Genomic DNA, 12,597 nt, shown 5'->3' with positions numbered 1-12,597 from the left:
CCACAGACATTGGAAAGCCGCCAGCTCGGTGGGTCCCCCCAGTTTCGTTGTTTTGTTTTCCTGTCCCTGTGAGCTCTAGTAGAGAAGGGGCATCATCTGAAACACGGATCTGGAGCGTCCGGTGAAGGCCAGTCTCGCTGACGCCGTGTCCGCTCCCTCTCCCTCTCGTTAGCCCCGCTCTTCACCCGGCAGAAGCCTCAGGTCCTGTGGAAAGTCCTTGACTTGCACGTCCAGGAAGGGCAATGTCCTCAGGGTTAGGGCGTGCAGGAGGGGCCCAGGGCGGCCTCCCTTCCCAGAGCTGGTCTGTTTCTCTGCGAAGCATAAGCAGGGCCCTGGCGACATTTTTTCCGTGGTAGTTTGTTAACAGTTTTTTTTCCCCCTGCCAAAAATTGCCCATGTGTGCAGGCTGAGTTGCTTCAGTCATGTCCCGCTCTGTAGCCCCCCAGGCTCCTCTGTCCATGGGATTCTCCAAGCAAGAACACTGGGAATGGGTTGCCGTGCCCTCCTCCAGGGAATCTTCCAGACCCAGGGATCGAACCCCTGTCTCCTGCATCCCCTGCATTGTGGGCGGAGTCTTTTACTGCTGAACCACTGGAAGACCTGCCCTCCCATCCCCGATTTGCCTCTCCTGATTGCATTGTCATCAGGTTTCAAGCCCTGCAATCGGAACATCCAAATTGCGCTCCTTATCTACTGGAAAAATGTGCCTTTAATTTTTAAAGACAGTTCTTTTAAAGCCCTGCATAGCTTTGATCATTTTTTTCTCTTTCTAACAGGTGGTGCTTTGTATATCAGTTGATGTATCTCAAGACTATAGCCAAGTAGAGAACGTCATAAAACAAGTAAGAGGTTGGGTCAGTTGAAGTTAATCCACTCGCCTTTTGATTGGTCCTTGCCGGTTTGACGTGTGGCTTGGAGTTGGCATATCTTCCCTGTAGGTCTGATAGTTTTATAGATTTTATTTACTGGCTTGATGGGCTACTCACGGCTTCTTTATTTCTCTTCCTCGATGCCCAATTTGATAAACTTCCAGGCGCAGGAGAAGCTGGGCCCGGTGGACATGCTTGTAAACTGTGCAGGAATGTCACTTTCAGGGAAATTTGAAGATCTTGAAGTTAGTACTTTTGAAGTAAGTAAAAATTTGTTTCTTTTCTCACTGTGGTGGCCCATACACTAAAAGGGAGAACTGCTGCTGCTGCTGCTAAATCGCTTCAGTCGTGTCTGACTCTGTGCGACCCATAGATGGCAGCCCACCAGGCTCCCCCGTCCCTGGGATTCTCCAGGCAAGAACACTGGAGTGGGCTGCCATTTCCTTCTCCAGTGCATGAAAGTGAAAAGTGAAACTGAAGTCCCTCAGTTGGGTCCGACTCTTCGGGACCCCATGGGCTGCAGCCCACCAGGCTCGTCCGTCCAGGCCAGACTACTGGATCGGGGTGAACGGGGAACTAGTTCATGGCTAAAACTTTATGAATGAAGTAGGTGAAATGCATTCCAGTTCAACAGAAGCTTCAGCAAACTACAGGAAGGCTGGACAGGGTTTTAGTCCCAGTGATCATCCAGCCTTAGAAGTTTACTCAGGCCACTGGACCTTGGCTTCCTCAGCTGTAAAATGGGAATGCAGCCTCCAACCTGACACAGATTAGTATTGACTTACTGAGGTCATTTTATCAACAGAGCTCTTTGTAAGCCAAGAGATGCTGGATTTTCTTGTCAAGTATCAGTGTTTTTAACAATGAAAACCAAAAAAAGTTGAAGAGCAGACTCTGGCATTCTCAAGCCAAGAGAAAAAGACAATGCATCATATTTTTGTTTGTTTTTTAAAAATGTCAGCCAAAGAAGTGCACAACAGACTTGAAATCCTTCTTAAGTGTATACATAGCATGTTTTTCTTCGTTTGATGTTGCGCCAGCTGTCTCTTGCTGGTCTGTAGAGCCTTCACAGTGGTGATGGGCTTTGAATGATCTTCTTGGTGAAGTTAGAGTGTTTTCTTCGTTTGATGTCGTGCCAGCTGTCTCTCTCTTGCTGGTCTCTAGATCCTTCGTGCTGGTGATGGGCTTTGGATGATGTTCTCAGTGAAGTTAGAGCGCACCCGCTTTTGTTGAAGAGGAAATTCCCAGAGTAGCAGTTCAGACGTCCTGCTCTGGCAGGCTGGGGGAAAGCACTGTGAACTCTGCGATTTCACGTCAAGCTGGGCAAGTCCAGCAGAGGCAGAAGCAGTGATGCCTTAGCTGGGACTCTGGTATTGTAAGGCTTCTTTATCAGCTCAGCAGAAAAGATAGCTGTTGGGTCAGGACTTCCTGGTGGTCCAGTGGTTACGACTCTGCCTTCTGAGGCAGGGGCTGTGGGTTCGATCCCTGGTCTGGGATCTAACATTCTACATGCCACTCAGCACAGCCAAAGGGGAGGGGAATCAAAAGATAGATGTCTTGACCTATATGCCTTTATCTCTAGGTATTGACAGGGAGATTTTGAAGATTATCTCAACAGCTTGGAGGAAGTAGCTGTATTCTAGGCATGAAGGGATGAGGGGAAAGAGTTCAGAGGTGGCTGGTGCGAGAGGACTGTGAGTGTGTGTGCCTGTGTGTGGAAGATGATATGAAGGGAGGTCGGCGGACTCCTCGGTCGACCATGGACGGTGAAGAGGACCGGTGTGCAAGGATCTGTGTGGTTGCAGCACGTAAATACACAGCCGTGCAGCCGGGCCCCGGGGAGCAGGGTCTGTCCAGGGCAGAGGGGGAGGGTACCCGCATCTGTGTCTAACGGAGGTCTGGAGCTCAGAGTCAAAGATCTGTGGGGGTCATAACTGAGCAAGAGCAGCAGGAGCTAAGCACATAAGACTGGGTGACTGTGCGGGCCTGCCCTGGCAGTCCTGGTTAAGACTCCGTGCTTCTGCTGCGGGGCTCACGGGTTCAAGCCCGCCAGGGGACTAAGATGCTGCCTGCCTTGTGGTGTGGCATTAAAAAAAAAGTTCATGCAGCTGCGGGTGGGTGTCAGTGACGAGGAGAAAACACGAAACGGGTGAGATGAAGGAAGAAATAAAACACACGTATAGAATATGAAGTATGCTGCAATATTTAAAAAATGTGTGAATCTAATCTTTTAAAAAAACTCGTTTATTCTCAGCCTGTCTCCCACCACGCTGTCTCCTTCCCTCTGTCTCTCTCACTTTGTTTGAAAAAGCAGTTACAGTACATTTCTTTGGCACTCCCCCGCCCCGCCCCACATCACCTCCACACCAGCACCTCTGCACGGACTGCTCGTTGCTCTATCCCAGCAGTGGTGTCGTTCGGGCTTCCCTCTAGTTGAGGCGCGTGGGCTCAGGCGCTTCACAGCATATGGGATCTTAATTCCCTGAGCAGGGATCAAACCCACGTCCCTGCATTGCAAGGCGGGTTCTTAACCATTGGAACACCAGGGAAGCCCCAGTAGGAGTTAGTTTTGACTGGGATTGCACTGACATTATAGATACATGTGAGGGAAACTGACATCTTAACGATATTTGGTCTTCTAACCCATATAACATAATATATATCTCCATTTATTTAAGTTTTTTAGCAAAATTATCTCAGTCTTGTTTTGTAATTTTCAGTGTGTGGAGCTTGCATATTGTTTTCCAGTATTTTATATTTTTTGATGTTAGTGTAAGTGGTTTTTTTAATTTCAATTTCTTGAGTTTTCATTGCTCATGTAGAAAAAACTACAATTGATTTTTGTGCATCGATTGTGCAGTGTTGCTGAACTCAACTATTAATTCTAGTGTTCACTGGACTTTCTGCATCCAAGATCGTGTCATCTGCAACCTTCCCTCTTGCATTGCTCTCTAGATACGGTTATTCCATGGGCTGGAACTTCCAGTGCAGTGTTGACTAGAAGTGGCCAAAGTGGACATTTTTGTCTTCTTCCTGACTTTAGGGAGAAAGCAGTTGGTCTTGTCTCTAAGTATGATGTTAGCTTTGGTTTTGTTTGTTTATTTTTGGTAGATGCCCTTTACCAAGTTTAGCAGTTTATCCTACTTTGCCGAGAGTTTTTGTATGAAATGGGTGTTTAATTTTCTCAGGTGCTTTTCCTGCCTCTGCTGGGTGACCATAGCGTTCTTTTCATCGTCAAATAGCGTGTTAATATGGTGAATTACACTGACTAATTTCCAGATGTTTCCAGCCTTGTGTTCCTGGGATAAACCTCCTTTGGTCAGGATGTGTTATCCTTTCTGTATTCTTGAGGGATATTAGCTGTAGCGTTTTGTAATGTTATTTTTTGGTTTTGTGTTACTTTTTGGCCTCATAGTATCAGTAGAAGAATAGTCCCTCCTTTTCAGTTTTCTGGAAGAATTTTTCCTTAAATGCGTGGTAGAATTCACCAGTGAAGCCTGAGATTTTCTTTGTGGAAGGTTTTAACTTTAATTTCTTTAATAGATGTAGTGTGTGCCTGCTAAGTTGCTTCGGTCACATCTGACTCTTCACGACCCCACGGACTAGAGCCCGCCAGGCTCCTCTGTCCACGGGATTCTCCAGGCAGGAATACTGGAGTGGGTTCCCATGCCCTCCTCCAGGGGCATCTTCCCGGCCCAGGGATCCAACCGTGTCTCCTGGTCGCCTGCGTTGCGGCGGGTGCTTTGCCTCTAGCGCCACCTGGAGGGCTTCCCTGATAGCTCAGCAGGACACGCAGGAGGCAGGGGTTTCACCTGGGAGCCTCTATTATTTTTTCTGCTTTATATTGCACATGGTGATAGACCTAGTTTTTTATAAGACTTTTACTGTAGAAGCATTGTAATACAGTATCATGAGACTTTCAGTTGCAAGTGTAAAAGTTTTTCAGAGTTCCCGGCACGAGGGCACAGGAGACCCTCGGTACCCGTGCGTGTCCTCCCCGGTCACCAGAGCCCACAGGCCCTGGGTAGTGACTGCGGGGGGGCGGGGAGGGGGCCTGCCTTCTGCTTCCTCTTTCAGTCCTTGGCGCAGGCCTGTGAGATCACACCGTGTGAACCCAGTTTTCGCGGAGGAATTAAGCGGAGTGTCCAGCTTTGCTGTTCATCAGCAAACAGGCGCGACTGGTAGAGCCCGGCCCGCAGTCGGCGCTCTTAACCGCTGTCCTGGCCTCTGTGGTCTCTCCGTCACTTAGAACTAACAGGGCAGGAAATATTTAGAAGCTCTTTGCTCACAGTGTCTCTCAAAAGGATTACCAGCACCGTGCAGTGTCCTTTTCTAAGGAGAAGACTCATTTTGTCCAGGCTTCAGCAAAGACCTAAGTGCTGTCGTGAGAACGTGAGGTTAGAGTGAAACAGGAGATTGAAATAGGCTCCCACGGGCGGACACAGGGAGGGGCGTGAACTGGGAGGTTGAGACTGACGTGTGCGCGCACCGCCCTGTGTAAACGCGGAGTGGGAGGCTGGAGGCCAGGGAGTGAGCTCGGCGCTCGGTGATGACCCAGAGGGGCGGGATGTCCTTTGCACGGAGCTGATTCCGTCTCCTGTACAGTAGAAACAGCGACATTGTGAAGCAACTGTATGGCAGCAAAGAAGAGGGAGAGAGAAAGCAAAGAAACAGGCCCCCGGCAGGGAGCCCTGTTTGTCACGATCACTTCCGGGACCCTTTAGTTCCTGTTTGTTCAGCAGCTCCGCTGAGCGCCCGGTAACCCGGGCTCCGGCTCGGGGCGGGTGCCCGAGGGGCGTGCCGGTGACCCGCGGCAGGTGCCTGTGGGGCGCACTGGTGACCCGGGGCAGGTGCCCGAAGGGTGCTCTGGTGACCCGGGGCGGGTGCCCGAGGGGCGCGCCGGTGACTTGGGGCAGGGTACCTGAGGGGCGCGGGCGCACTGGTGACCCGGGGCGGGTGCCCGAGGGGCGCGCTGGTGACTTGGGGTGGGGTACCCCAGGGGCGCGCCGGTGACTTGGGGCAGGGTACCTGAGGGGCGCGGGCGCACTGGTGACCCGGGGCGGGTGCCCGAGGGGCGCGCTGGTGACTTGGGGTGGGGTACCCCAGGGGCGCTGGCGCACTGGTGACCCGGGGCGGGTGCCCGAGGGGCGCGCTGGTGACTTGGGGTGGGGTACCCAAGGGGCGCAGGCGCACTGGTGACCCGGGGCAGGTGCCCGAGGGGCGCGCTGGTGACTTGGGGTGGGGTACCCCAGGGGCGCGCCGGTGACTTGGGGCAGGGTACCTGAGGGGCGCGGGCGCACTGGTGACCCGGGGTGGGTGCCCGAGGGGCGCGCTGGTGACTTGGGGCTGGGTACCCAAGGGGCGCGGGCGCACTGGTGACCCGGGGCGGGTGCCCGAGGGGCGCGCTGGTGACTTGGGGTGGGGTACCCAAGGGGCGCGCTGGTGACTTGGGGCAGGGTACCTGAGGGGCGCGGGCGCACTGGTGACCCGGGGCGGGTGCCCGTGGCGTGCGCCCTGCTCAGGCTCCAGGCCTCTTTGTTCCCTGCAGAGGCTGATGAGCATCAACTACCTGGGCAGCGTGTACCCCAGCCGGGCGGTGATCGCCACCATGAAGGAACGCCGCATGGGCAGGGTCGTCTTCGTGTCTTCCCAGGCCGGGCAGCTGGGCCTGTTTGGTTACACAGCATACTCTTCATCCAAGTTCGCCCTCAGGGGACTTGCGGAGGCTTTGCAGATGGAGGTAAGAGCGTCTTCACTTTTACATTGATTCCTTTCAGCCCAGGGGGACATGTTCCCCTTTCAGTTCAGTTCAGTCGCTCAGTCGTGTCTGACTCTTTGCAACCCCATGAATCGCAGCACGCCAGGCCTCCCTGTCCATCACCATCTCCTGGAATCCACCCAGACCCATGTCCATTGAGTCGATGATGCCATCCAACCATCTCATCCTCTGTCGTCCCTTTCTCCTGCCCTCAATCTTTCCCAGCATCAGGGTCTTTTCCAACGAGTCAGCTCTTCGCATCAGGTGGCCAAAGTATTGGAGTTTCAGCCTCAACATCAGTCCCTCCAATGAACGCCCAGGACTGATCTCCTTTAGGATGGACTGGTTGGATCTCCTTGCAGTCTAAGGGACTCTCAAGAGTCTTCTCCAACACCACAGTTCAAAAGCATCAATTCTTCGGCGCTCAGCTTTCTTTATAGTCCAACTCTCACACATCCATACTTTGAAACTAGAACTTCGTAAATCTGTCTTCAGTGTAAGAGAATTGACTCCACCCCTTGAATTTGCAGTTACCCTGTTTTCATTGCATAAAAGATGATAGGTGTTGACAGAAGCAAGATGGCTGTGAGGTATTTGGCTTGCTTAATTTAATATGCACTTTGCTTCTGAACTGGTGTTGGAGAAGACTCTTGAAAGTCTTTTGGACTGCAAGGAGCTCCAGCTCTTCCATCCTAAAGGAAATCAGTCCTGAACATTCATTGGAAGGACTGATGCTGAAGCTGAAACTCCAATACTTTGGCCACCTGATGCGAAGAACTAACTCACTTGAAAAGACCCTGATGCTGGGCAAGATTGAAGGTGGGAAGAGAAGGGGATGACAGAGGATGAGATGATTGGATGGCATCACCGACTCAATGGACCTGAGTTTGACGGGAGTTGGTGATGGACAGGGAAGCCTGGCGTGCTAGAGTCCATGGGGTCACAAAGAGTCAGACGTGACTGAGCAACTGAACCTAACTTAGCAGTACTAACATCTTCATAGTATTGTGGGCAGATGGCAGAGCTCTTGTGCTTCAGACATCTGCAATAAAGTGAGTATCACAATAAAGCGAGTCACATGAATGTTTGGTTTCCCGGTGCACATAAAGGCTATGTTTACGCTGCAGTGTGCTATTAAGTGTGCAATAACATTGGAAGGAACCATATACGTTCTTAATTTAAAAATACTATATTGCTCAAAAATGTTAACCATCTTCTGAGCTTTCAGTGAATCCTTAGTAGTAATATCAAAGATCACTGATCTCAGATCACCATAACAAATATAGTCATGATGAAATGTTTGAAATATTCGGAGAATTACCAAAATGTGTCACAGAGTCATGAAGTGAGCAGCTGCTGTTGGAAAACTGATGCCAGTAGACTTGCTCAATGCAAGGTTGCCACAGACATTCATTTGGTAAAAAATGCAGTATCTATGCATGAGTGCTAAGTCACTTCAGCCATGTGTGACTCTGTGGGACTCCATAGACTAGCTCACCAGGCTCCTCTGTCCATGGGATTCTCCAGGCAAGAACACTGGAGGGGGTTCCCCTGCTCTCCTCCAGGGGATCTTCTTGACTCAGGGATTGAACCCTCGTCTCTAATATCTCCTGCATTGGCAGGTAGGTTACTTACCACTCTCACCACTTGGGAAGCTCAAACCTTCAATTAGTAAAAAATGCAGTATCTATAAAGTGCAATAAAGTAAAATACAGTAAAATAACTATGTCAGACTTCCCTGGTTTTCCAGTGGTTAAGACTCCAAGCTCCCACTGCAGGCAACATGTGTTCAACAACCATTCAGCACGGTTGGGGGAGTTCCACATGCTGCACAGGTGGCCGAAAAGTGAATAAAAACAAGGAAGATGCACCTTGATTAGAAAATAATAATAATAAATAATTTTAAAAATCCCAGTAAGCTGTGACTGTATTAACCTAATACTGTGTGAGTATGCAAAGGGGTAGCCAGATACTTTGTTCCTTTTTTTGTCATTGTTCTTTAACATTCTTTAAAGATATTCCTTTAATGAAACGATCCTTCCTTTATGCATGCGTATTCAGGTGTTCAGTTGTGTCCAACTCTTTGCGACCCTGTGGACTATAGCCCGCCAGGCTCTGCTGTCCATGGGGATTTCCCAGGCAAGAATACTGGGGTGGGTTGCCATTTCCTCCTTCAGGGGTCTGCCTGACCCAGGGGTTGAACTTGCGTCTCCTGCATCTCCTGCGTTGGCAGGCAGACTCTCTGCCACTGAGCCAGCTGGCCTGACTAATAGAATGAGTGTGTGTGTGTGAGGGAAATTTAGACAAATCGTTTGACTTGATCTCATCATCCTTGTTGGTAAAACTGAGAATAAGACTTGGACTAACAATTGCACTTGGCTCTCCTGATACTTACGTTTTAATATCCTAAAGAAATATTGATGAACGGGCGTGCTTTGTATCTTCATAGTTAGTGAGCGTGTCGTGGAAGGAGGGTGTTTGGGGTCAGCGTCCAGTCGGCGCCTGTCAGGCGTGTGCAGCTCCCCCTCCTCTGTGCTGCTGCCACCGGGGGTGCTTAGAGAGCACTGCATGGCTCTTTCCAAAACCACGTGCTCTAAGGTGAAATTCTTTCTAATTCTATATGTAGTTGACCTTGAACATCATGGATTTGAACTGCACAGGTCCACTTGTGCATGGCTTTCTTCCAGTAAAGATGCTAGAGCTACCTGATCTGAGGTTGGTTGAATCCTCAGATGCTGCCCCGTGGGTGTGGTGAGCCCCTTGGAAGGCTAAATGTGGATTTTAAAATGGGGTCACGCAGGGAGTCAGTGCCTTTGACCTCCCCGTTGTTCAGGGGTCAACTGTGTACCGAAAGGAAACACTACCTCATGATGTGAAAAGCCCAGAAGAAAATTAATTGTGGCCGTTTCTCTTAATGGAGAAGGAAATGGCAGCCCACTCCAGTATGCTTGCCTGGGAAATCCCATGGACAGAGGAGCCTGGCGGGCTGCAGTCCATGGGGTCGCAGAGAGTTGAACACGACCTAGCGACTAAACAGCAGCAGCAGTCCTCTTATAGTAAGAGTGTGGTTTGAGGATCTCATTTCATGATTTAGATTAGGAGTGGGTACTCCCCCCAACCGCCCAAAGCACCAGAGTGAATATTTTAGCCTTTGAGGGCTAGATGGTGCCTGTTGCAACTACTCAGATCTCTTATGGTAGCAGGAAAGCAGCCTTGTGGGTGGTTTAAATAAACAGGTACGGATGTGTGCCAATAAATCTTTATTCATAGAAACAGGTAAAGGGCCAGATTTGGTCCTCAGGCCATAGCTGGCCGGCCTCTGATTCAGAAAGCCCCCAGAGAGCCCTGGGTGGTGCCAAGCAGAGTGTCATGCTGCCCTGACGCTGGATGAGCTCGTGTGACACAGACAGGTCCTGGGTCAGTGAGAGTCCCCACCAGCCTCTTTGGGACCAGCACGCTGTGCCCATCTCATCCCACAGGAATCAGCCACAAATTCCGTTTTCATCAACGGCCTGGATACGCTTAGCTGTTAAGAGGTCTCTGTAACATATGCTTAGCCAGTGGGGCACATATGGCTGTGAAACTTCCAACAAGAACACAAGTAATTTCTTTTGTAGCTTTCACTTTGATATATCCCTCTATGAATAACCATCTTCTTTTATAACAGTTTCCTGAAATACATGAGGCAGATGTCCTTGTGTAGCCTTCTAGATAATAAAACTGAGTTTTCCAAAACTCTGTCCAGTTGCTCAAAGCCACATCATGACTTTGTAACAGAAATTGTAGCAAAGCCTGTGCCTTTTGGTCCTGCCTTCTCGCTCCCTGCCTGCTCTGTGATGTGTCTGTAATTTAGGTCAGAGTTGCCTCAGCTCTTCCCTTTGGTCTCAGAAACCCAGCAGGAGAAGACACGTTTTGGGATTGAAAGGCGTGTACGAGGGCTTTCTGTCCCCAAGTCTGTCTCGCAGAAGGACTCCAGGAGTCACTCAGGGCACATGTCTGATCTGTGTGGCCTGGTTCCCTTTTGGGTGGAAGGAAGATGCTAATAAATAAGAGGGAAGAGACAGTAGCTGCCCTTTTGGGCGAGTCCCTGAAGCCTCTCAGTGACATGTGTGATTCACAGGCTGCAAGTGGCCGGTCTGGACTTTCCAGGCGGCTTAACTTTGCTCCATATTTGGACTCTATTAAAATAAAATGTCCTCATGTAAGCAAAAACTAAAATCAACATGTACCGTGGAAAATAGAGTTGAGGGGAAGTAAGTTCAGTCATCAAAATCTAGTGTGTTCATAGCAGAACTTCCGCCAACACGGTTGTTTCCTTGCCAGCTTACACTGCCATGTTCTTGTTGGTCTGTTTGGCCAAGGTGGTTTTGTGCTTTTTGTGAATGAAACGTTCTGTACTTCAGACTCTAAGTGCCTGTGATTATTGTTTCTGGTTTAATAAACTTTTTAAGTCTTTCTCCACCACACTCTTGCTCCCTAAACTAGAGTTGGATCTAGAAATGGTTTATGTGCAATGACTAAATTTGGAAGAATGCTTTGTTGGCATTTTTTTGCTTTCTTTTTTAAACTCAGTCTTTTAGGTATAAAGACATCACTTAAAGATTTTAGAAGTTGTTCTTTTAGGAAAGCAGACTTTTGAGGTGGGAGTAGCCAAAGATAGGGCAGCAAAGACCAAATAAAAGAAAGCTAGGTGCCCTGCTTTCCACGTCCCTGCTCCCGATCACCCCCACCCCCTCCCTCATCTTTTCCTGCTCAAAAAGAAGCTGAAGCTTAAGTTCTGAGCTTCACTGTCAGCAGCTCTAGTGCTTTTTCCAGCTCCTGGGTCTCCGTCTTCGCTTTTCTTTTTAATGGTTGTTTGTTACTTTGTTTGGCTGTGTCGGTTCTTAGTTGTGGCACGAGGGCTCTCTGGTTGCAGCCCACAGGCTCAGTGGCTGCAGCTCAGGCTTCGTGGAGGGCTCTCTGGTTGCAGCCCACAGGCTCAGTGGCTGCAGCTCAGGCTTCGTGGAGGGCTCTCTGGTTGCAGCCCACAGGCTCAGTGGCTGCAGCTCGGGCTCATTGCCCCGCGACTTGAGGGATCGAAGTTGCCCAAGCAGGGATGGGACTGAGGCCTTGCACTGGAGGCAGGGTCTTCACCCCGGACCCCAGAAAGCTCCTCCCTGCTCTCTGCCCTTGTCTTTGCTTTGATGGGATGAGAAACAGCGCGCCTTTAGGTGAAATTGTTTGGGTAATGAATTGGGTCCTGAGTAAGCGGGCATCTCTGAGACTGAGGCCAGGTGGAAGGGAGGAAATGATGGTAGGGTGGGACCAGGCAGACCTGGGGTGGAGAGAGGAGTTGGTCAGCAGGACCAGGGAGATGCAGACAGTGGCTAACGGTCTGCAACAGAGAGTCAGTGCGGTCCTGGCTTAAATTTTTCGCAGAAGAGGTCCTGAGGGGTCAGCACTGTCTTAGCAAGAACCAGTGAGGCCACAGCACCCTCGTTTCCTTTCCTGCCGGGGTCGGGGGGTTGATGCGTCCCTACACGTGCACCTTCAAGCCGTGAACTTCAGAGACGCAAACCTGCCTTTGGTGCGTCTGGTCCGCACGTCGTGAGCGAGGCTGTCCCTGGCCCTCTGTCCCCTCCTGCTGACGATCCTTCAGCTCTGCCGTCTCCTGCCCCTTCTCCCCCATCCAGTCAGAGACGCTCCTTGCGGTTCACGCGGTGCCAGCCCCTGTAAGCCAGCTGTTGTACTGCACTTCAGTACTTTTCAAGGTACTGTACTGTTAGATTTAAAGTGTTTTATTTTTTTATGTATAATTTTTGAAAACTATTATATACCTATTACAGTACAGCACCGCATAGCCGATTGTGTTGGTTGGGTACCTGGGCTAACATCGTGGGACTTACGAACAAATTGCATTTAAGCGAACTCGCTTAGAGCGCAGCTCATCCGTATGTAGGGGACTTACTGTAGTTAATTAAATCAAGGTGC

The 12,597-nt window shown here is 50.2% G+C and overlaps 1 protein-coding gene across 2 annotated transcripts in view; it reads left to right on the top strand.

The window, feature by feature from the left end:
* The window catches only part of KDSR (3-ketodihydrosphingosine reductase), a 42,683-nt gene that overhangs the window by 11,876 nt on the left and 18,210 nt on the right, over positions 1-12,597 (top strand). Inside the window, 3 exon segments of one of the 2 annotated variants that reach the window (NM_001045919.1) lie at positions 777-842; positions 1,034-1,129; positions 6,418-6,609. In NM_001045919.1, coding sequence (NP_001039384.1) covers positions 777-842; positions 1,034-1,129; positions 6,418-6,609 — 354 coding nt within the window. 2 annotated transcript variants of the gene reach the window in all.

This window comes from Bos taurus, chromosome 24 (genome assembly GCF_002263795.3).
Source record: "Bos taurus isolate L1 Dominette 01449 registration number 42190680 breed Hereford chromosome 24, ARS-UCD2.0, whole genome shotgun sequence".
Taxonomy (NCBI): domain Eukaryota; kingdom Metazoa; phylum Chordata; class Mammalia; order Artiodactyla; family Bovidae; genus Bos; species Bos taurus.
This window is presented reverse-complemented; position numbering and strand designations above follow the sequence as displayed.